At 44.1% G+C, this 25,420-nt stretch overlaps 1 protein-coding gene across 4 annotated transcripts in view; it reads left to right on the top strand.

Annotated features, from left to right (window-relative positions):
* Positions 1 to 24,861, top strand: part of DENND5A (DENN domain containing 5A) — a 299,668-nt gene extending 274,807 nt beyond the window's left edge. For all 4 annotated transcript variants that reach the window (XM_085648154.1, XM_085648156.1, XM_085648155.1 and 1 more), the window contains 2 exons: positions 6,402 to 6,573; positions 23,444 to 24,861. In XM_085648154.1, the coding sequence (XP_085504280.1) occupies positions 6,402 to 6,573; positions 23,444 to 23,627 (356 nt within the window). In that variant the 3' untranslated portion in view covers positions 23,628 to 24,861. The remainder of the gene's footprint in view (positions 1 to 6,401; positions 6,574 to 23,443) is intronic.
* Positions 24,862 to 25,420: the final 559 nt, after the last annotated feature.

The following is a 25,420-nucleotide window of genomic DNA, read 5'->3' as shown; positions in this document are numbered from 1 at the left end:
TGAAAGGTTGACTTTCTCATTGCTATCACTTCACTAAGACGTGTTGGTGAGCTGCATGAGCTGCAGGCATTAACCTTAGAAGAACCCTTCTTTCAACTTCATAAAAATAGAGTGTTTTTTCGTACAGACCCAACATTCCTTCCAAAAGTGCTTCTGCTTCATATTACCCAATCAGTTGAGTTGCTGTGTTCTTCCATCAACCTGATTCAGTAGCAGAAAGAGCTCTACATACACTTGATGTCAAAAGAGCACTATTATATTATATTGATAGAACAAAAGATTTTCGCAAAACAACTTTTTGCTGCCTTTCCTCCTATCTCTAAATCCACTATTTCTAGATGGATTGTTAAATGTATTCAAACTTGATATGTTAAAGCTAAAATAACTTTAACTATACCTCCTAGAGCACATTCTACTTGCAAAATAGGAGCATCTATGGCCTTTTTAGGCAACATTCCCATAGCTGACATATGTAAGGCAGCTACATGGTCTACACTGCACACATTTACCAAATATTATTGTGTGGATGTGTTAGTACGTCAACAAGCTAATGTAGGACAAGCAGTGATAAAAACACTTTTTCAAACAACAGAAAAACGCACTGGTTAGTCACCGCTTTGGGAGAATACTGCTATACAGCGCGCCAAAGGCGTAGCCACGCCCACTGCGAGGCCACGCACACCAACCCTTTACTTAAACGCTCGAAAGCGCAACGATCCTCATTCATTGGAACCCCTCTGAGGCGGAAAGCCGGAGGTTTTGTTAACTTCACCATTTTAAAATTGTCACGAAATTTACTGTACTTTTAATTACAAAACGCTCTTGCTCACCTGGCTGAAAGCGCTGCTGCTACGCGCTAATTCAGACCCCCACCTTCAGGGAAACGCCATCACCGCCAGCGCGCCAAAGGCGTAGCCACGCCCACTGCGAGGCCACGCCCACCAACCCTTTACTTAAACGCTCGAAAGCGCAACGATCCTCATTCATTGGAACCCCTCTGAGGCGGAAAGCCGGAGGTTTTGTTAACTTCACCATTTTAAAATTGTCACGAAATTTACTGTACTTTTAATTACAAAACGCTCTTGCTCACCTGGCTGAAAGCGCTGCTGCTACGCGCTAATTCAGACCCCCACCTTCAGGGAAACGCCATCACCGCCAGCGCGCCAAAGGCGTAGCCACACCCACTGCGAGGCCACGCCCATTACATCCATTACAAATGTGTCGACCTCCCCAGCGCAGCGGACGAGCGCAGCGGGAGCGCCGTTTGCGCGCCGAAGGCGCGCCTAAGGCAAGCCCGTCTGCGCCCGTCCGCGGCAGTCCGGGGCCTGGGGCCATAACCCCTGGTCATTCTCACACTTACTCCCCTTCCTCACTGTTATCACTTAGGCCCACGGACAGCGCCGGGCCCGCCCCACCAGCTTATGTTCTAAAACGTGCCGCTACTCACGGCATTTTGAAACCCGAATTCTCTCTCGGCAAGGCACCTAAACCTAGGTCTTATGTGCCTCATTCTACTCCCGATGACTCCGAGGCCACTCTCAAATGCCTATATCTGAATACTAGATCCATGGTCAAACACCATTTGGATATTTTTCTCTTGCTCCAGGCTGAACAACCTGATTTTTTGTTTCTATCTGAGACTTGGCTTACCGAGGACTCCCTACCCGATATCCTAGCGGCAGTTCCCTCAAACTACTACATTCTACATGTCGACAGACCAACCGGCAAAAGAGGTGGGGGGGTTGCCGCGATCATTCGCAGCACCCATAAAGTCTCCTCTTTACCATCCCTCGACCTATCAGGAACAGACAACTTGATCTTTAAAAAGGATACTAATACTGGATCACTACTTCTTATCCTTGTATATCGCCCCCCTCAAAAAATGCCTTCTTTTTCGGCATCCCTAGCAGAACAAATTGCTCCTCTGATAATTGCCCATAACAAAATTGTGTTGCTAGGAGACTTTAACCTGTGGCTGGACTCTGCCGACTCTGACCCTCAGGCTGCCACGCTGAAAGAAACCCTCCTCGATATGAATCTCTCCCAACACATTCACCTTCCCACTCATGAAAAAGGGCATAGCCTAGACCAAATTTGGTCCCAAAACATTCCCGTGGCAATTAAGTCCATTATGCCCTGTGTTTGGTCTGATCATTATCTGATCAACTTTACTATGACCACAGGGAGAAGTAAAAATCCCCTGCCCATGCCAGGAGGAAAAACCAGAAGGTGGAAGAATGTTGATGTCCCCGCTTTCATTGGCTCACTTACTTCCTCCCTTCCCTCGTTTGATCAGGACATCGAAAAGATGGTAGAGGCTTTTTCAGGGTGGCTACTCCAGGCTGCGGACGCTCACGCCCCCTGCACCTGCTTTCCCCGCTCCCGCCCCAATGACGCCCACAGGTGGTTTTAACCTCTATTGAAAACTCACAAACTTGAGGTCCGTCAACTGGAGCGTAAGTGGCGCACAGCCTATTCAGAACAAGATAGGGCCAACTTCTGCAAAGCTCGAAAAAACTACCAAAAGCTTATTTTAAAACACAAAACCGACTATTTCTCGGAGAAAATTCTTAAAGCCCAGAATCAATCTAAAGAACTATTCAACATTGTGGAAGACCTCAGCACCAGTGACAGAACTTCCCTTCCGACAGTCCCCACTCAGGAACTTTGTAATTCTTTAAACTCCTTCTTCTTTGACAAAATCTGCACTATTAAACAAAACATCCCCACCACTCAGCCTCCACTTCTATTTGCAGACATCTTTTACAATCCTGTTACCCTGGACTCTTTCCCCCCCATTGAAAACGCTAATTTATCTAAACTTCTCTCTAAAATCAAATCCGGCTCCCCTGATGACATCTGTCCCCCTTACATCCTGAAAGAGGTGGGCACCAGCATTCCTGGGGGTCTACTTCCCATGCTGAATGGTTCACTTGCTCAGGGCAAAGTTCCAAACAACTTTAAAAAAGCCCTCCTTATCCCCCTCATAAAAAAGGCAGGAGCCAATCCATTAGACCCACTCAACTACAGGCCCATATCTCTGCTGCCATACTGCGCCAAACTCCTGGAGTCTTATGTATGCGACAGCATCTCCACATTCCTTGAAAAATCGGAATATCTTGCACCTAATCAAGCCGGTTTCCGCCCTTGCCATTCCACGGAGGCGGTCATCCTCTCGGTGCAGAATACCCTGAGGCGGAATGCGGATGAAGGGATCCACCAGGCTCTGGTGCTTTTAGACATCTCTGCTGCTTTCGACACGGTCGACTATACCATCTTGGTCGACCGTGTCGAACAGGCAGGCCTCAGGGGCCCTGCACTGAGCTGGATCCGTTCATTTATCACTCACCGAACTCAATCGGTCAGACTAGGCTCCTTTACGGCTCCCACCATTTCCACCATCTGCGGAGTACCTCAGGGCTCTTCGCTGTCTCCCCTGCTTTTTAATTTGTATTTACGCCCTCTTTTGTACTCCCTCAGGCACGCTAAGGTCACCATTTTCAATTACGCCGATGATTTGCAGCTCATCTTTCCTTTGAACACCAAGGACTCTGTGGTAGAATTCCAAAACACCATGTCCCACATTTTGAGTTGGATGAGCTGCAATCATCTCAAACTTAATCCAGGCAAGACCGAACTGGTCTTGCCGGGACAGAGCGCCCTCAGCTGGAACCCTAGCTTCTGGCCCACATGCATGGGCGCCCCCCCATCCAAATCATCCTCGGTCAAGAGCCTCGGCATTTTCATCAGTGAGGACCTCTCTGAAAAAACAAGTTGGAGCTGTTGTTTCCTCCAGCTTTTTTCAGCTGAAGAAAATAAAAAAAATCGCCCGCTTCTTTTCCCAAGCTGCCCTCACTCAGATCATTATCTCCCTGGTTTTGTCCAGATTGGACTTTTCCAACAGTCTATACCTTGGGCTCTAAACTGGAGAGCTTAAACGCCTCCAGCTGGTTCAAAACCAGGCAGCCAGACTCCTCTTGAACATTCCTAGAAGGCAATCAGTCAGACCTGGCTTGAAACAACTGCATTGGCTCCCGGTCGAGCAACGTGTGGCCTTCAAAGCTGGTTGTATCCTTTTCAAATCTCTACACGACATCGGGCCCTTTTTCATTAGAGACCTATTTAAAAAATATAGTCCCCCCCCCGTAATCTCCGGTCTGCTCATAAAGCCCTTTTGACTATCCCTCCTTACAAGAAAAAGCGTCTCGGAGGCAGCTGCTTTGACCATCTTGCCGCTGTCCTCTGGAACTCTTTCCCTCTTCACCTGAAACTTAGTGATAACATCCTCAGCTTCAGACACGCTCTGAAGACCTGGCTCTTTACCCAGGCGCATCACTAAGCTGCTTTATCCTCACCCACCGATGGCCACGCCTGTTCCTTACTACAGCGCCATGAAGCCTCCGGGCGTACGAGCGCTTAACAAATGCCAAATAACATTAACAGTCTATGCAAAGCATGTGTATCTACAGCATACATGCCTCAACAGATTTCTTTACTTACCCTGTAAGCATCTATTCCTGGGATGTAGAGCTGTAGATTCACATACGCACTCCCTCCTCTCCGGACACCTGTGGTTGCTGCAGTTCTTATTATTCACATTACATGCATTTGGACATCACTATACTACACTTACTTACTCCATTCTCACCCTCTTGCTGGAAAACAATCTAACAATGGAGTCTATGCCGATGCGCATTATCACCGAAAGGAGGAGTCACCTTGCATTGTGACTGGAAATTACTTCTTCAAACAAAAACAACTTGCAAACATCCGGACCCAACACTAGATGGCAGGAGTATATAAAGCATGTGAATCTACAGCTCTACATGCCAAGAACAGATGCTTACAGGGTAAGTAACATATTACTTTTCTTTTTCTTAGGCAACGTCCCATATTGTACAGATAGTACTGCTGTTAGTCAAACTTAATCTCACAGAGGGCTCTTTGGGTGAGGATGTCTTGGTTCAGGACCCGACCTAAGTTAAATAATTCCTTGTCCACTGCTCTACATTGAAATAAAAGTGACATAATTAGTTGGACTGCTGTGTGCCAGCTCACTCTTATACACCTGAAAATAACTGGCCCTATTTCCCTCTTGCTGTTAGCAGAGGAAGAGGATTTCCAAAGTAATAGCGTGTGATATTTTAGTAGGTTTCCATGGCTGTCATTGTTAAGAACACAATCCATGAACCACTTCAAAGTGACTAGAAGTGGAGAGTGTGTTACGCGCAACATTCTTCTTTTATGCCTGAAAAAAAATAAAAACACACGTACACAATAAATTGTTTATTTCTTTTGAATACTAAAGATATCTATTGTACTCTGTATTTAATTAATTTGAATACTGAAAAACTTTAGGAAACAACAATGCCACTGAATTGCACACAAGTGATATATCTTAATATCACATTGATTCATAGCACTTGCTTTGAGCAATTTAAAAATATTTACCACACATATATTTGTTACTCCCTTGTTAATACCATACTACATACTGGGGGCAGAGTTCCTCTCAGACACAGATGCAAAATGCCCACCTTATTTTCAATTTCTACTTTGCAGCAGTGAGAGGTGGATGGATATGAATGGTACAAATATAGAATCATACACTGTAAATTATATATATATACATTCATATGTGGTATATACTGCTGAGCAAGTTTCTTGGGTATAAGTACAAAAACATGTAAGGGCCCTGGTTTCCTAAGCTGAAATCTACTATTCTGCACAGAAGAGTAAGGCCATCCTGCACCCAGCCTGGCCGTAAACACTGAAACAGCACTTCATGATGGATGGATGTGAATTCATGAAAAAACAAAAATATAGAAAGCATATTGTAGGAAACAAAGTCATGAGAATTCTAACTTAAGGAAAGGCATTTATAACGAAACACCCCAAAAAATCAAAAATGAAAGGAAACATTTAAATGGAAATACTCCTTCGCCTTGCACAGCGGCTCTGCTGCAGTGCTGCCTGACCATTGCATAGAGCTGTATACACAGAATTCTGGGGTTGCACGAGCAAGGCCATGGGTGTAAACTGTGGGTGAACAATAACATGCGCCTCATGCATTCCTGCCCTGAAGATTGTCACTCCTTAGTTGTTTGGTGTGTTGTGTTCATGATAGCACAGTCCACCTTGCCACCCTGAGTCCAGCTCACACAGACTTGACAGGGAAAAACATAGGCAGAGTTATCTTGCAGCACAGTGCGTGTATACTTTTTCCCCAAGATTTTGCCTTGCCTGCAACACATAAGACAGGTAGCATGCAATTTGTGGGGTTGGCACAAGGGATAGCCAGGACCAATGAGACAGTGACACATGCCTTCAAGTTTCTGGTCATGCCACTGCATTGATTTTTTACAACCTTACTTATATATTTACCTTTCTTTCTCTCTAAGAAAAAGCACAAGCACATTATGATCAGACTTTTGATGACAGTGGAATGGTCGTAGAAGACAACTGGCAGACAAGGGCAAGAATCTTTTGCCGATTCCTCATTGCAATCAACAACAATCCTAGAAATATTGGAAAGGACGGCAAGTTTCAAATGCTGGTGTGCCTCGGAGCCAGGTAAAATTAGGATTCTCTCTTAAGACACTGGCAGCAGTGATCCATTACACACATTTCACATTGTTTAAGAGGCCTTAAAATGTATTTTGCTCTAAAACAAGAGCAAAATGTTTTTTGGGCCCCCTCAAAAAACGTATATGGCAAGGATTTGGGGAGTGAGAGGGGCTGGGCTGATAACAGGGGGTGGGATCAGATCATTTCAGGGGTGCTTAGCTGTAGCTTGCAGTTCACACTAAATGCATAATTGGGGTGCTGAGACCGCAGTGCAACTCCACCTGCTTCACTAATGATAGCTGCGGCCCGAGAAGCTGGCTTTTTCCTCTTTTTCTTTGACTCCTTCCCCATCATGCCTGCCCATCACTTCAATCTTCCAACTAGCTCTGTCCCTTTCTGAAAAATAAAATGTGCCCCAGCATGTTCCCCCACTTTTTGCAGAAAGGGTGCCATTTGCCCTAATACTAGCAAGGAAAATGAACCCCAATACCCTCTTTTTAAAGTATGTCATGCATAAATATAATGCAGTGGCCCCAATGCCACTGCACCTTCATCACTAATGATAGCTACTGCCTTGCGAAGCGACTGTCTCTTCTGCTTTTGTTAACAGCATGTTCCTCCATTTCAAAAAACTTTGAACCGTGGCTAGGTTACATTTGCGCAAAATCAACATTGGTGAAAGTGAAAAGTAAGTAAACAAGATGCTCCAGGGAACAGAAGGGAAAACAGCCACTTAAATCCCAAGATCCTTGGTTACAAACAGTAACCAAAGATAAGTACAAAGACAATGAGTTCTTCCCGAGCAAAAGGGAATCAGTATCCAAAATGAGAATAGTGATTATGCAAAGATAGAGTCCAATCCATGGGTATCAGAAGTGTTCTTCTTTATTATCTCTGTTGTCAGGATCTCCCCTCAGGGGTTTTGCATAGAAAATCGTATTTTACACACAGACCAAGGGTGTTTGCAGCCAACACGTGTTTTGTCTGAGGGCAAATGGCCCAAACGACTTCCTCAGGGCAAAAGAAATGTATATTTAGCTCAGTAGTATGTGATATAAAGAGAATTCGTCACAAGCAGAAAAAGTAATTCAGTCAATATTCATCGAATTCTCAAGTGTAATTCCAAGGATATGTCCCAGTCGGCGTATATTTTCAATGAAATAGTAAATAATCTGATGAAAGGAGAGTACTCCTGTAAAGTTCTAACTTTAGAACTTTACAGGAGTACTCTCCTTTCATCAGATTATTTCTAGTTTGCTTCCTTCGCAACTTGTATGCTAACAAACCATCAGACTTGTCTCCTTTTTAAGTGTCGCCTGGCGTTAGCAGTGCGCAGCGCTGCTCTAGCCATGCAAGGGCTTTTGTAATCAATTCAAGAAGGAGGGACAAGAAAATACACGCGCATGTGGACAGCCCGACGCCATCTTTGTTTACTTTAATTAGCGTAGGGTTGTGCACGCGCGCGCGCATAGCGGCGTGGTTTCGCTTTACCTCCCTCCCCCCGTCAGGCCCCTCCTTGAATCCAACGAAGGAAATGTGTTAAAAAAAACACACACACAAGCAGTCTCACTTCACCGCCGTACTTCAGTCTAAAATGGATTTACAAGCAATCCAAACATGAAAAAAACCAGAAGCCACCCTTTTCCTTCCAAACGGAACCATGGGCTGCTCATCGCGCTTATTTCCCTGTTGGTGAAGAGTCCAGCGTGTCCACACCATTCATGCTTAACGGGACTGCAATGAAAGAGATAACACCTCGCAGAATTAGGGTCGGACTAGCATCCCCCCGAAGCTGAGTTTCAGATCATTATTGCTGTTGACACCGTGCAGCTGTTGGCGAGTTTTTTTTTCCTTGGAGGAAGTTTGATTTTTTTTGTGCTTGCCACAGAAGTCTTTAGCGGGAACAGGAAGGCATGCCTTGTTTGAGTCGTGATCTAACATCAGCTGACAGGTGGGTTTGAGGGAGCTCTCTGGGGCTCTGGCCTCTTGAGTGATTTTGCCACTCTAAACTCAATTACATCGCGGCTTCATGCTCGCGGAGCAAAGTACGGTCCCTTTTTGATAAAAACCTAGAAACTAAATAAGTTATGACGAGGAAATGGCCTGCAAATTAATATTCATCGAACTACAGATGTTTGGAAATTGGATGCAGAGTGTCATCCATTTTCATATTTATATCAACATGAAGTTTTACAATGGATAGCTCTGCTCTCACAGGCTTGCCGTTTTCTGGTCTGCAGTGCAGATATACGGATCTAAAAACATGGCTGTGCTGTGCACACCCCCGATGGCAGGCAGGCCCGCAGCAAATCCGAGGCAAAACATATTAAACAAGCAATAAAAATGCAATAGGTCTCGCCTTTTATTAAGTTAAAGCCATTTGCTTTGCTATGCAATACCATTAGCAAAGCAAATGGCTTTAACTTAATCAAAGGCGAGACCTATTGCATTTTCAATGCTTATTCATAATGTTTTTGATTTGACTATAGCAGTTTCCACGCTGTATCTGTCATGCATAGTTATTATAGCTCACCCCTGACCTGCCTCAACTGTTTATACACTCTGTTCGATCCAGAGATCTTGTGTTGGGATTCCAACAGTGATTGATGGGCTTCCAGATCTAACTTCGTAGCCTTGGCTTGGTATTGGCCGCGTCCCACAGTGCTGCGCAAGACACCTCTCTCATGTTGTTTCCTTGAAGAAACATGTATTCCATGTCGAGTCCTGCAGAGTTGGTGTAGGAAGCTGGCTCTCGATATAGTGCACTCAAAATAAGGTACAATTTGCAGATAGTCCTGCCAAACTCCAAAGGAATTACAAAGGAACAAATGACACCCCAAATGCTCTCATTTGTGGTAGTGTGGGCGAGTAGTTAGGCATATCAGAGGGTAGTGCTAAGCATTTATTACACACATAAAAGGCAGCAAGTGAGACCACACTCTAAGAAATCTGACACCAATTTATAAAAATAACACATACTTTATATAAATTTAGATACCAAGATCATCAGAATCGGGTAAGTACTTTTCGAGTTATGAATTTTACAGTTTTCAAAAATTAACAATTTCTGGATCCATAATGTTATCCTAGGGAGGAAAAATATGTATTGCATTCGGGCACTTAGCAGCGACTTACAGGACTGTTCTTCATGACTTAAGGTGAGTATGGGGCAAGGTTCTAGGCCATACCAACAGGTCACCTCGAGAGGCTCTGGGGAGTCCGGGTGCAGAGGTGTGTCACGGCTTCAGGTGTCCGTCTCACTTCAATGGGAGAACGGTCCAGTCAGAAAGAGGATGCAAGCTGGGACTCGGGGGCCAGACTGGGGGAACCCACAGGGTTGCTCGGCCCTTGAGATCCTCGGGCACGTGGAGACACCTTTGGTCCACTTCTCCTCAGGTTGTGGGGCTCGCTGCAGTGGTGTCTTTTGGCATCGGATCCAGTGCTGAAGTCTCTTGCAGTTGGAGGGGGCCTGCAAAAAGAGGCTGAAGGCGGGAAATGGAAATCCAGTCTGGGCAAACCCAAGCATGTGCTTATCTCTTGTGGGTCTGGGGACTCCGTTGGCAGTGCCACCTCCCTTGGACTTCGGCTTTGAAGCACGGGTACATAGGTACTTTGAGGCGTCAGATGGCGGCAGTCATAGACTCACGTCTTGGTTTTTGTTTTGCAGTAGACGGGCAAAGAGGACAACTGGGCCACTCACGAAGTGGATCTCACTGTCCCTGAAGTCCCTTGACGTGCAAGTCGGTCTTCCTCGGTGTTGGTGTCCGCACTGGGCACAACAATCCTTGACTGCTGCATGGGGTCCAGTATCCCGAGTATTGGTCCTGTGTGGCTCCGGTTAGCCATGGTGTCCTCTCACTTGGTAGGACAGATCTTACCTTCAGGAGCACAGGATCCTCTTCCTGGAGAGTGGCTTTGTTGGCTGGCCGGGGAGTGACAACTTGGTGGGCCGCACCTTGGGTCTTTGATGCCTGCAGCTGCAGGGGAGTAGCTCCTCTATTCCAAGCAAGCTCCTTCAAGCAATTGGCGAAGCACTGGCAGCCCTCAGGGTTTTTTGGAGACTGCACAGTGGCAGGATGAGCTTGCTTCTTTTACGATTGCTGGGGGCAGCAGTCAGGCTGTTCTCTTCGTCCACGCCTTCTCTTGATGTATCGAAATCTGAAGTCCTGATATCAGGGGGGTCTCCTAAATACTCAATTATGGGGTGGTAAAGTTAGCGAGGGGTGGTAGCCAATGGGCTACCTATCCCTGGGGTCCCTACATTCCCTAGAGAACCACTTCCTTTGGGGAGTGGGCATCACCTTGACCCAGAAATCCTAATTCCACCACACAATATGGTGGAATTTCTAACTTTGCATTCACGTCAGGCTTGGTCACCCTTGAGGTGTGCTCAGCCAGGCAGCGCAACATGCCTCCAGCATAGCTAATTTTTCTGCTTGTCCTGGCACCAAATGGGCCCTGTACAGGAGGGGTGGGCATCTCCTCACCTCTGAGGGAAGCTAGATTCACATACCAATGGCGGTGGGCTCTTTGAAGTTCACTGACTTGGAATGCTAATTTGCAGGTCATCCTGTGGGAGGAGGTGTAAACACCCTCTGTGTGCAGGGCCCCCACTCCAGTGGTTGACCCTTGGGCAGCTATCCCTGGTGGAGCGCTTTCCTCGCCTCAGGGCTGGCCATTTGCCCAGCCAACGCCATCAGAGAGGTGCCAGATGCCTGTTTCCCTCCTCACCCTGTGTGGGGCACCACAGCCTCTGTCCGGGTTTTGCCTCGGGCAGAGGCGATAGCTGGCTGTCTCTTCTCGTGAGTAGAACCGAGGGAGGCAGGATCCCCACAGGCCCTGAAGCAGCAGATTGGAGCAGGTGTGCCGGTTGGTAACATCGCAGGCTGCCGGCGCTGCGTTTTAGGCCCAGGAATGATGGGCATCCATCCTAGACTCACACCGGTGTAGAGATCCGATTGCCCATCGCTCTCATCTCAAAGTTCACCACTGCGCCAAACGGTCCCACAGCATTCATAAGTGTCAGTAATCACTGCACGCCTGCATAGACGGCGGAAGCAGGCATCACATAGCAAATTGGGTGTCTCCCAACCTATAAATGATTGAAAGCTACAAACACATTTTAATGTAAGTGATACTTGGCTTACCCTATGGAATGCTTAATAGCTTCACATTAATGCTTCCTGACACAAATAGTTTACTGCTTGCTGACTTGACGTTTGTAACCAAAGAAAAAGCTCAAATGTAAATGGGAATATTGGAAACTGTATACTGGGGTACATTTTGAAGTGCCCTAGAACCCGGACTAAGAGTCTGATTTAGATCTTGGCGGACAGGTTACTCCATCCCAACGGTGACGGATATCCTGTTCAGCTAAATATAAATCCCTTAGAATATAATGGGATTTATATTTTGGTGGATGGGATATTCGTCACCGTTGTGACGGAATAACCCTTCTGTAGGAAGCTGGCTCTTTATATGATATATCAAAATGGGATATACTGTGCATAGAGTCCCAGGGTTTCCCTTATAAGTGGACAGAAGCTTGCTCTAGCAATCCCACTGTGCTCTTCTAGGGGGGTAGTGTGGTCGAGCAGCTTTAGGCTTATCAGAGGGGAGTGTTACACATTCCCAAATACACACAATAGTCAATACGTGAGACACACAACTCAATAAGGAGATCCACACCAATTTATAAAAAGAACACGTTTCTTTATATATAATTAGGCACCAAAACCAGTTCGATCAGGTAAGCACGTTTTTCAATAGAAATACTTTTACATTTAAAAAGAAGATAATTTTCAGAAGCTGCATTGTTATCTTATGGGAGGAATAGATAGTGCGGCATTCAGGTACAGTACAGCGACTTACGGGACCAGTCTCTAAGAGTTAAGGTGAGTGGTGGGCAAGGTCCAAAGCATCACCAGTAGAACACCATCAGCAGCGCTAGGGCAGCTGGGTGCAGGGGTGCAAAACAGAATTGGGAGCCCTGTGTTACTCTATGGGATTGGTCTTTGCATAAAGGCTTTGACTGGGAGGCCAGTTGAGCTGGTACCAACAAGAGGGCTCAGGCCTCATGATGCTTGGGGTGTAAGGACACCTTTAGGCCTCTTCTCTACGGCCCAGGAGTGTTGGGTGCAGAGGTGTCTTTAGGCATCAGGTTTTCCGTACTGGGAGCAGTTGCAGTAGAGAAGACCTGCGTACGTTGGAGAGTTTGCTGGGGGCAAAACCACAGTGGACTCGGTCTCTGGAGGGCTGAGGGACCACTATGACATTGTTGGCTCACTTCAACTTGGGCTGTGACGGCAGGTGCAGTAGTGTCTTCAGGCTTTGGGTTTCTGGGGACACTAAATCAGGAGTCTTTGGTTGCCTGTAGGATGCAGGGAAGCAGATCCGCTGCTTCTCGAGAGATCTTGGTTCCTGGGTGAAGTGCTGGTAGGCCTCCCAGGCTAGGGAGACTCAGCAGCTGCAGGACAAGTTGTCTTTTGGGGCAATTGTCAAAGTCGGCAGGGTTGGTGGCAAGTCAGTTGCTGCAGCTTCAGATCTTACTCTTTACAGCTCTTCATGTCCGTCTTCTTTCAAGTCAGCAGATCTGTCTCTCTGATGCCAGGGGCTTCCCTAAATACTGAACTTAGGGGTGTTAGGGAAGTGTAGAGTAGTAGCCAATGGACTACTTACCCTTGGGGTCACTACACCCCCTATATGACCACTTCCTGTGGCAAGTGGGCATAACACTGTTCCACAATTCCTACGTTTGCCATCACAAAGATGGCTAACTCTGAAAAGTCGTGGTCACTTCAGTTAGCTCAACTATGGGGTGGTACTAGCCTGGGGGTGGGCACGCCTACCTGATTAATTTTCCCACCTGTTCAGGTGCCAAAGGGCTCTGGACAAAGGGGGACGGCTTTCTCTCCTGAGAGACGAGCCAGATGTGTATTTCAGAGGCGTGGGCTTCTTTGAAGCTCCCCGGCCTTGGAATGTTGATTAGAAGGACAGCCCGAGGGAGGAGGTGTAAGCACCCTTTGTTTCCTGTGCAGACTTTGTTTCCGACGTCCTGAGAGCAGAGGCCCTCACCCTGGGAGGTCAGAAATGTGTATCGGGTGGCAAGCTGGTAGAGACCAGTCCGCCGACACCCCAGAGGCTGGTAGGTTTGAAGAAAGCGCTTCTAAGGTTTCCTCTGTGTACATGTACTCACAATTCCATCACTGGAATCAGGGTGGGTTTGTGAATATGAGATGTTTGATACCAAACTTCCCTATTTTCAGTGCAGCCATCTTGTAGCTGGGGAACTCGTTTTCACCAGTGTCCAGCCTTTGGGTTAAAATGGCTTCCCTGATCACTTGTACTGGCAGCACTGGAACTGACAAGCACAGAGGCATATCTGCTTATGTAGATATGTCCCCACGTGTAATATAAGGCACCCTGCCTTAGGCCTGTAAGGCCTGCTGTAGTGGTGACTTACAAATATAACATGCAATGTTAGGGGACATGGCACACAGGGATGTCGTATTTTCACTTTTGTCTGCACCAAAACACACAGCCTCCGAGGGCAGCCCTACATGAGTTTGGTCAGGGGTGTCTTAGAGTGGCACAATTCGTACTGCAACCCTTGGGGACCCTCTTTAGTACTTCACGGCCTAGATATCAGGGGTACCATTTACTAGGGATTTAAAGAGAGCGATAAAGGTATTGCCAACTGGGGGACACAATTGTACAGTTTCAGGGAAGAGATCTTCCAGTCGAAATCACTCCATATACCAGGCAAAAGGTGGAGGGTGACCATGTTAAAAAGGGGCACTTTCCTACACCATTTTCCAAGATCTAAATCAGGCCCTAGGTCTCTTACTCATGGCTATGGACCTCGTTGTGGAAATATGCTGTGAGGGATATGTACATACGACATGCATCATAGATAAATAGATAAGCTAATTAAAAACATTTTTGTTTAATTTGGCAAAAGTACCTACTTTATCCGTGGTTCTTTTTATTAGTCTATTTGTAAATAAACTGGAAAGAGTTACACTTGATTTCATGCCTTTATATTCCTCAGGTCTTACCCATTGCTTACATTCCATTTTGTCACCTATTTCGGCCTTGACCCCCTCCACTCAGGAATAGATTACAACTGAGATTGCCCCACCCAGAGTGTTAATTCTGGTAGGATACTGCTCAGAGCCATTAGAGTTAGCCCTTGTGTCTCTGGATCCAATAATGCCATGTCCTTGGCATCATGCTCATGCAGATGCATACCTGGTGAAATTGCTGCGGCATGGACTGTGGGCAACAGTACTGCCTGGCGCCCCATATAGCTCCTGCATCATCACATGGGGATCTGGCAACATTCCTCCCTGACCTATCCCTACACTGCCCTCTTATGCCTAATCCCCTGGTCTCCAACCCCAGAGTCAACACCGGCCCTCCCCCTTTGAACAGCTGAAAAATGTCAGAGGATGTGTGTAGTGTCCTCGAGGATATGAATAAGTAGGAGGCAGGTCAAGTAGTTAAGCAAGTGGATTTATTGGCACCTCATCCACCAACAGCTCATCTCCAACTCCCACTTACAGAACCCCCACGATAGCCCTTCTGATTCCACACTGGAATCCATGCCACATTCTGACCTTCTTAGGTCATAGACCAATCAGCTCCACAGTACATTGCCACACATCTTCCCCCTCAACAATAATAATAACAAAATTGCAAATGGTAATAAACAAAAGAAAGTATCACACAAAATCAAGATAGAGAGTAACATGTTACTAAAATGAACAGAAAAAAACTTCACAGTAAAACATTAACATGTGACATATGCATATGCAAATGGGCCTCCCCACACTCAACAGAACCAACCTATGACCTAACATAGTCCTTCATATACAGAGGAAGTCTGCGCACCCTTTGACTTCTTTCCCGGATGCCCCTCAAGACCCCAGGCAAATTAGAACCAGAGGACAAAGGAACAGAGGACCCAGGACCGGAGATTAACCTGTCGCTATCTGCTTGACCAACAGAAACAACAGGATTAACCACTACAACACGACTCTTGTTCCAAATCCTGCCATCACTTGTTTTAACAGCGTTGTTGAACACCTTAACCACAGGTCTTACATTAGTATATTTCGACCAAGGTTGACACCCCACAGGAGCTCTTATCTTAACCAAATCCCCAACCTTCACCACCTGAAATTGGGCACCTTTCTTATCATCAACATAACATTTCCGCAAAGTCTGCTTCTCTATCTCTCTATCCCTCCATCTCCCTACCTGATTATCAACAAAACCTTTGTTTAACCTCATCCAACCAGGACACAACAAAGTATTAGGTACTCTCCCTTTAAATAACTCAAAAGGAGATCTCCCAGTAGTTGAATGAGGGGACACACGGTAAGCCAAAATTCTATCTTGAAGAGATTCCTTCCAATTCAACCCACTAGCTCTTGCCAACTGAATACTCTCCTTAAGAGTCTTGTTGACCCTTTCTATTGCACCATTAGCTTCGGGATGATATATGGCACACCTTTTATGTTGAATACCGCATCTCACCATAAAATCTTTGAACTCACCAGAGGTAAACTGAGGCCCATTGTCCGAAAGAATACTGTTAGGAAAACTTTCTCTGTTGAAAATCTCTTGCAAAAACCTGATGACACACACCGTAGACACATCCCTAACAGCACCTACCTCAACCCACCTAGAGTATAAGTCCAGAACCACTATTAGATATGGAGTGTCACAAACCCCATGCAAAGGACCAACAATGTCAATAGAAACCTCATCCCAAGGATGATCAGGTAACTTCCTGCACACCATTGGGGTTTGTTTAGTCTTCAAAATCTTATCACTAGCACAGCATTCAGGACATTCTCGAACCAACCTCTCTATCTCCATATCCATGCCAGGCCACCAAAACTGCAACCTCAACAGTTCCTTAGTCTTGACAATCCCAAGATGACCAATATGGGCAAAATTGAGCAATTTCTCTCTAATACCCAACGGCGGAACCAACCTCATGCCCCTCGAAAGTAAGCCGTCCACCACAGAAAGCTCATCAGAAACTAAACTCCACGGTTTCTCCAACCGTTTACCTTCCCTCAACATCACCATCACTCTTGAAATTTCATCATCCTTTTTATCTCCGTATTCCAATCCTCTTGGGAGACAGTACCATCCGTGATTTCACAGACATTAACCACCTCATTATCATCCTCACCATCCTCCTCATTGCTCCCTTTAAGATCAACCAACCTAGAAAGACAGTCAGCAGACCTATTGACCACACCTGGAATGTAATCAACTTCAAAATTAAATTCTTGTATAGAAATAATCCATTTCCTTATTCTAGAAGAAATGGAGTCCAGACCTTTCTTAGAAAACACCTCCTTTAAGGGCTTATGGTCCGACAAAACACAGACCTTTACACCCCACACCAGATTTTTAAACTTCCTTAAAGCCCAAAATATAGCTAGGGACTCTTTCTCTATAACTGAATAACCCCTTTCAGACCCTCTTAGGCACCTTGAAGCACAAGCAATCAAGCAATCCACTCCATCCTTCTTTTGAAGCAGCACTGCCCCCAACCCTTTTTCACTAGCATCTGTCATAATAACCGTCGGATCACTAGGCACAAACGCATGAAGAGCTGGCGCTTTACTCAACTCCTTCTTGATCAAAAGGAACTCCTCCTCGCACTCACTTGACCACAAAAACTCCGCATTTTGTACAGTCAATTTCCTCAAAGCATGAGTTTTACTTGCATAACCAGGGATAAATTTACCGTAAAACTCTACCATACCAAGAAAAGAAAGCAATTCTTCCTTGTTAACCGGCACAGAAACATTCATGATGGATTCTACCAATTCCTTCTTGGGAAAAATTCCATGTCCAGTTATACAATGTCCAAGATAATTTACCTCCTGCAACCCAAATTTACACTTATCTTTCCTAAGAGTAAGACCCGCTTCCCTTAGACGTTGCAAGACAGCCAAAACCCGACAATCATGCTCTTGTAAGGTGTTTCCAAAAATCAAAAGGTCATCCTGATAGCATTTAACTCCACTAAGACCTCTGATAATGTGTGACATTATTCGTTGAAACACAGAAGCCGCCGACACAAGCCCGAACGGCATTCTACAAAATTTAAAAGTACCCATAGGAGTAACAAAAGCCGTGAGATCCTGGGAGGAATCATCTAACACAACTTGATGGTACGCCGAGGCCAGATCAAGAGTTGAAAAGAATTTCGCCCCACCCAACGTACCAACCATCTCATCAATGTTCGGTAAGGGAAACTTATCCACTATGACTTCTTTGTTCAATGCCCTCAAGTCAATGCAAAGTCGAATTTCGCCAGTGGCCTTCTTGGCCACGACTATCGGAGCCAACCACTCTGTGGCTTCAACCGGTACAATTATGCCTGCTTTCACCAATTTATCTATCTCCTTCTGAACACCAGCTTGTTCATTCAACGGAATCCTCCTTACTTTTGCCACTACAGGTACCGCTCCTACTCTCACTTTGATGTGGTGTTTGTATCCCTTAAGACACCCCAAAGTATCCTTAAATATGTCAGCAAACTGTTCTACAAACTTGAGAGAGGTATCCCCAACCGCTTGTACCTGTACCTGTGGAGAGGCATTTGGGTTTAACCATACCCCCAATAGACGTTGATGAGGTCAACCCATAAGAGAATCACCCCGCTTAGCAACATATATCTTCCCCGCGATCATCTTCCCACAAAGTTCAATGGTGGCCACAAAATATCCAGACATTTTTATAGGTAAACCACCATACCCCATGGGAGAAAGATCATTCTTGAAATATTTCACCTCATTGACAAAATGTTGCATAAAAACATCCTCTCCAATAATTGTCAGGTGCGAACAGGAATCAAACTTAAAATTAAGGGGTACCCCTTCTATATCCACCACATGAGAAGGGTGATCACTTATACTTGCATCAACTTGAAATGTGACAACCTTTACTTCAGGCTGATTTCTTGCAGTTACACTGTTATCTTTATTGCCTTTACCCTTGCAACATTTAGCGAAATGCCCTTTCCGACCACACAGATGGCTCTCAGTCCCGGACAATAAGTTGAGTTAGCAAAATGTCCAAAACGTCCACATCTAAAACACACAGGTTTTCCTCCAACAGGAGAACTGATTACATTGCTAGGCATAGATATACTAGTATCTTTACCCTTAACCTCCCTCTTTTGTACTTGACATACCACTTCTTCTATTTTATTTTCAACCACAGTACTTTTACTCTTTTCTTCACTTTTACACTTTTCTTCATTCAACTCGTCCACACACTTCCTCATGTGCTCAACTTGCTTGGCAATAGTAATAACTTCCTCGAGTGGAGGTTCATCCTTCAACCAGAGTTCTTTCCTGATATCATCATGCGCACACCTCAACACAAACTGATCCCTAATCCTCTCCTCCACAGCAGAACCAAATTTGCAAGAAGAAGCAAGCTTCCTCAGAGCCGAAACATACTCCTCAACCGACTCCTCTTTTTTCTGCCCCCTTAGACCAAAATGATACCTCTCCATTATCGTGCTCAGCCTTGGGAGGTAATGACGGTCCAATTGTTCAATACATATTTCATACTCATTGAGGTTCCTTTGTTCGGAAGCACTTAACTCAGGTAAATGTTCTAGAACCTCTTGACCTTCACCCCCAAGGCAATGCAACAATAACGAATGCTTGCGTTCGGCACTGAGATTCGTGCCACAAACCCTCGCATAATTCGTAAAAATCTTTTTCCATTTCTGCCATTTTACATTCGGCTCACCTGGACTAGTTAGAAAAAACGGAGGTTGTGTTACATTCTGCATGCCAACAAACTCTTTTAAATCTTAAATATTAAAAATGAACATCAAATCAGAACACTCTAAAAATAATAGGAAGAGAGAATGAAAAATGAAATAAAAAAAATTTTCCTTCTCTTTTTTTTTTTAAACAAGCGACCAGTTCCACCTTTGGTAGCACTAACCCATCCAAAATTTCCATAAAATGTTTAAGTAATTATGACCAGCTGGCTCACATAAGGGAACAACAAGTTATAAACACACTTCCAATGAAGTATGAATACTATGCAGATTCCCACAGGTTCCAAGAGAAATGAGCACAAAGTTCTGCCTTTTCCAAACACGGTGTTTCCTCACAAGTGCATTGTAATCTTCCCAACGACTCAAAATGGCCCCCAACGAGGTTCTCATTGGCTACATCCAAGCCTCCATCTGGGAATTACTGGCACATGCGCAGAAGCCTCGCGTCTCCCTTGTTAATTCTCGCGCTCACAGCCTTGAAAGACGAAGAATATCACGGAGCGTAGAAGCGTCGCGTCTCCCTTGGTAACGCTCGCGCTCACGGCCTTGAACAACGATGCATCACGGAGCACAGAAGCCTCGCGTCTCCCTTGGCAACTCCCTTGCAAGCACGCAGAAGCCTCGCGCTCACGGCCTTGAAAATTAATCCATGTAACAGAGCGGTCACGCGCTCTCGATACCACCAGCTGTTCTCCTCCTGCCGAAAAAATCCTCTCCACAAAGAAATTCGCTGTGTCGTACCCGGAGCAACGCCACTCAGATAGGCCTCCAACTGCGCCTCCTCACGACCAGAGATGATGAGAAACAGCTCCAGAATCCACGCAGACACCTTCTAGAGGTTAGTGCCCAGTCGATGTTGAGGTGCCTTTACTCCCGCTCGTCGCCAAATAAATGTAGTGTCCTCGAGGATATGAATAAGTAGGAGGCAGGTCAAGTAGTTAAGCAAGTGGATTTATTGGCACCTCATCCACCAACAGCTCATCTCCAACTCCCACTTACAGAACCCCCACGATAGCCCTTCTGATTCCACACTGGAATCCATGCCACATTCTGACCTTCTTAGGTCATAGACCAATCAGCTCCACAGTACATTGCCACAATGTGTCACCAGAATCAATGGAAAACCAGCAAAAAAAGTACCCAGCATTCCCAGGTTTGACTGTTTACAAACCATTCAGAGGACATAAACCAAAATTGCGGATTTTTGTATGGGGGCGGTAACCAGCCGGAATTAGAGAGTGTGTCTCCCTGTATGCCCATAAGAAAATCCAGCAAATTAGTAATTGGAAACTCTCAAGGTCTTTCATTCCAAACACTGGCTACAAGTTATGTTGCATATCACCCTCCTTATGGGTTAACCCCCAGTTAGTTCTTAACCTTTTGACTTCTTTGGACCCCAACTGATTCACTATTAGAATCTAGGGACCCCAACCTAAGCAATTGATATGATTTGATCCTCAAAACAATACTCAGAAATACACAAACAAGTGTACATTTAATCCACAAATTATGAGGTATTTTATTCAATTCACAGACAAAAACTCATGCAAAAATCAAAAACTTATTTTTAATCAGAAAGTTGGACTATTTTAAAATGTAGTCTTATTTCTAAAAGAGGAAATGATATGCTGGACTCCAACATATTATTTTGTCTTTTTTTCACTATATACATGCTCTCTTTTAGTTGGATTTTACCAGTGCTTAATATGGGGCTACCAGTCATCCATGCTAGACTCCTTTGATGCAGTTGCACTGCTCCGACAAATCAAGATAAGAACGCCAACATCATTTTTATCCTCCATTTTCAGATTTCTTTCCACAGGACATTTTAAAATTGTCAATTTTGCTTTTTTTTATTAACAATTTTATTGATTTTATGTATATATAGAAAACATACATCACCATGTCACGCATAAGCGCCTTCTTATAACCCTCAATAGTTCTTACAAGTATACAACAAATCATTGAAGTCCAAGCCCGTAATGTTCCCTTCTTCATCCCCAGATCGGCACATGTTTGCTTGGCCACCCCCTGACTATGTAGAGAGGTTCCTCTATCTTTCTACACCAATCCATTCCTGCCTGCCATTCGTTAAGCGTGGGCGGACCAGCTGTCTTCCATTTCTGAGCTATGTCTCTTTTAGCAATCACCTAAGCCATGCCCATCAAATGCTGCTCTCCCGTAGTGTCGCCCAAATTGTCGAGCACCCACAAGAGAGCCTGTATAGGTGACTGTTTGACTGGGTATCCCAAGACCTGGGTCCGGGAGTTCACTATATAGTGCCGTTATTCAGCAATCGGGGGGCACTGCCAGGTCATATGAAAAGAATCTGCGTCCATGCTTGGACAGTGGAAAGAGGAAGGATGGGAGAGTTTCTCTGCTTGCCACAGCATCTGGGGACTGTGGAAGTAGTTCGGTTGAATCAGTCTGAGTCATGAGGATATGACAATTTCACAAGGGGCTATGCGGGCAAGTCAAAGTTGTCAATAGGGCCTATCCAACTCCATCATTTGTCCCTGTTGGTTATAGCTGGTGTCAATAAGTCCTTCAGGCCCCTATTATAAGGTTCAACTCTTCATTTATGTCGTCCAACTGGAATTCCGATAACAGAGATAAAACTCACAACTGAACGCAAGCCTGTATGCTTAATTTTCTGCTCTCCTGAGACTGGGATGTCCTTTGTATGTTGTAGGGTAGAGCTTAGATTGTTCTTTTAAGCTCCCATTACCTTCTCTTTGTTCATCAAACAACGGCCAGTAACACTTGTGGCAGTTATTATTTAGTCTGTGCAAGATTCGAGTGAGCCCTGTCCCGTTTCAACAAGAGTGTCTTTCTAAAGGTAGCGATCAGCTCACCTAACAGTTTTGGAGGTATTCTTTCTGATCCAGTTGTTTTATAGTCGAAAGCAGAACACAATATGACTTTAAGGCTTATATAAAAGAGAGACCCTGTACCAGAAACAGTATATCGGGCAGCAAATTCTGGTACTAGTGAGTGGGGCAGTGTTACTGACTCTGTCTCCTCTTTATCCTACTTGAAGCCCTTGACTACTGGGTATATAAGAACTCACTGGTGGACACAATTTTAGGAGTGGGAGTGCATTCCGCTGGCACTATGCGACTTGTTATCAAGATTATGTAGCTACTCCTTAGTTATGTTTACTTTTACCATATCTGCAATTGTACATATAATACATGGGATTCTGCCATCCCTTTATAAAAAAACTGTGTCAAATTTATTTTTAATTTAATAGGCAACTTGTAACACACCTAGTCGCCTATTATAAAGAAATGACGTCAAAACTCAATTGTAATATGTTTATTACAGTTGAGTTCTGATGTCACAATGCTTGCTGCCAGCCGAGGGGAAAGGCATCTCAGGTTATGGAGCATAATTAAAGCAGCTGTTTAAGGAACAGAATAAAAATTGATTTTCTTTCTTCTGCTCCGTTTTTCTTGCTGTATAGTGACAAGCAGAAGGAATATATTTATGTTGACATGTTTATTTTTTGCACTACTTAGGTAATTGTCGAAAAGTTAGAATCTTTCTGCATGTTTGTACACATTCCGAGCTACTATATCTTTTTTTTTTTAAACTGTCTTGTATTAAATTGATTTTAATATCTTTTTGCAACAAGTATCTAAAAGCTTTGTGTTTAATTTTGTACTAGCATTTCAATTTGTATTCTTCATGTTTGCAAACATGCTCTCTCTTTCATATGAAAGAATGACACACCAAGGATTTAAGTGGTTAGTGGTAAAGGTGATGGTGTGACCATGCATTATAAGGAATAAAGTACCCAACTGCCGTACATGATAAGGTTATTGCAAGTCACCTCTGATTTCCATAACCTTATAAAGGAATTCGGCCTTTGGCCTTGTCCTCTATATGGTCATGAAACTCCTCTGTGACTTGTAATATCTTATACATCCATATATACCTTGGTGCATACGTAATTAAAATCAAGTTTAAAGGAAAGAACTTATCTCAAAGACTAGAGTAAAAATTTATTTATTTTCTTATCTTTTGAAACTGTCTTCTCAGGGACCACCTCCTACACCACTGGATTGCCTTGCTCGCTGATTGCCCAATCACAGCACAAATGTACGAGGACACAGCTTTGATCAAGGATCACACTCTTGTAAATTCCTTAATTCGAGTGCTCCAGACATTGCAGGAGTTCAACATCACGCTGGAGGCGTCACTCGTCAAAGGGATTGATATCTAACCTGGTTCTAAAGGCACTGTGAAAACTTTCACTGAATAAATAACTAGTATGCAAATCCTATGCTTGCCAGCAGCTGCCATCCAAAATCTTCGTTCCTGGCAAACTAACAAAACTGTGACCTTTCCCCAGCAAGGAAACTTTTCTGACAAAATGTACATAACCAGTCTAGAAAGTGTAATCTTAACATGTAAAATAAAGAGAGAAATATTGGGGGGAAGAATATATTTTACATTATTTTACTGATTTGCGTTTACAGTTTCGAAGAGATAAAATAAGTATTGTGCAGCTTATTTTAAAGCTGCAGTATTTGCTAACTATAGAAAATAATGTGCAGTGAGCCTTTCAGCATTATCTGATGACGTCTTCAGATGTGCTGTGTCAAAATATCATGCGTACACGCCGTTTATAGTAACAGAGTCAAGCTCGACTTTTTAAACTAAAGTTTTATATAAAATGTATATTACTGATATTTGCATTCCTTCATTTGGTCACTACTGTGCTGTTAAAACATGTCTCGTTTGAATTGCCCTTGAGCACTGATTTGTAAGCAATGCATTTGACTTTTTGTTACCACCCAGTATTATTTTTTGTCTATATGGAACAGAACTACGCCGAAGGGATGAGCTCAAAGTCCTATTTTTCATATTAGTACATTATAACAGAATGAAAAATGTTGTTTATACCATTTGCTTTTATTTATTTAACCTGTTATTATTAATGTTATTTTATCTTAAAAGAAAACTTTTAAAAAATGTGTTTTGTTTTATCATTTTGCGGCTTTGTATTCAAATTATTTCAGTCCAGTAGAGGAAAAGAAATGTTACTGCACTACAAAAATGTCTTTGATGCTAATCATGCATTTTGCAACATGTTGCATATAAGGGTCAGGAGTCCCCTCCGAATACACAATTGTTTGACTTTTTTCTGTTCAGATAAAAATTATATCCAGAAAAGAAAACCAGAGAGCACATTCCAGACCCTCTTTAGTTTGCTTTTTGTCTGAAAGGCCTCGCGTCCTTTTCCCTCTCTAATTTTGGACATGCTTGTACACCTCTATCGTCTACTTTTATTTCTGTTATTGATTCTGCACAAAAGCCTTCATAAAAATGTTACTTCTGTACCAATTCATCAAGTCTTCTCTCTGGAGACCATCAACCATACCAAGTCGAAATGCTGTTGATTCTTTTAATGTAGTTCTACCCAGAAGGAATAAAATGTGGTATTTCCGCTCTGACTCCTACTTCCTCACCCTCCCTCATTTCCCAAAGCCTGTTTTCTTTATTCTTTCTTTCGTCTCCTCTTACCCTTTTGTAGCCTTGATTGCTCCACCTACCAAGATAAATGGTGCAGATTATGGAGTTTCTTTATGTCTCTCCTTTACACTGTTTTTAATCACCCTTTTCCTTCTGCCTATTCTTGTATAAATGTACACCAAACTTTCCTTGGGTCTTCTCACTAGCTAGAGACACTATTCAACTATATTCTGGATATTAGAATAGGTCATTCTTTTATTAACACCAAGTCCTCTAGTGATGTCTCTTTTACAGAGTTGCACTGGGGCTCTTCATTACATATATTTAGTACGTTCCTATTAATGCAGGATTGTATAAGCCATATCTAAGGTTCTTTTTCTAAGGTCTGAATGGATTGTTTTCTTGTGTTTGGCTCTACGCTGCAGAACAAGAAGATCCCTACCTTACTTCCATTAGCCTGAGGGTGTCCTCTGCAGACCTGTTGCCCTACCTAATGGTTTTGTGTTGGAAAACATATTCCCAGTCTTCACAGCAGTTGTT

This window comes from Triturus cristatus, chromosome 3_2 (assembly GCF_964204655.1).
Source record: "Triturus cristatus chromosome 3_2, aTriCri1.1, whole genome shotgun sequence".
Lineage (NCBI taxonomy): Eukaryota > Metazoa > Chordata > Amphibia > Caudata > Salamandridae > Triturus > Triturus cristatus.
This window is presented reverse-complemented; position numbering and strand designations above follow the sequence as displayed.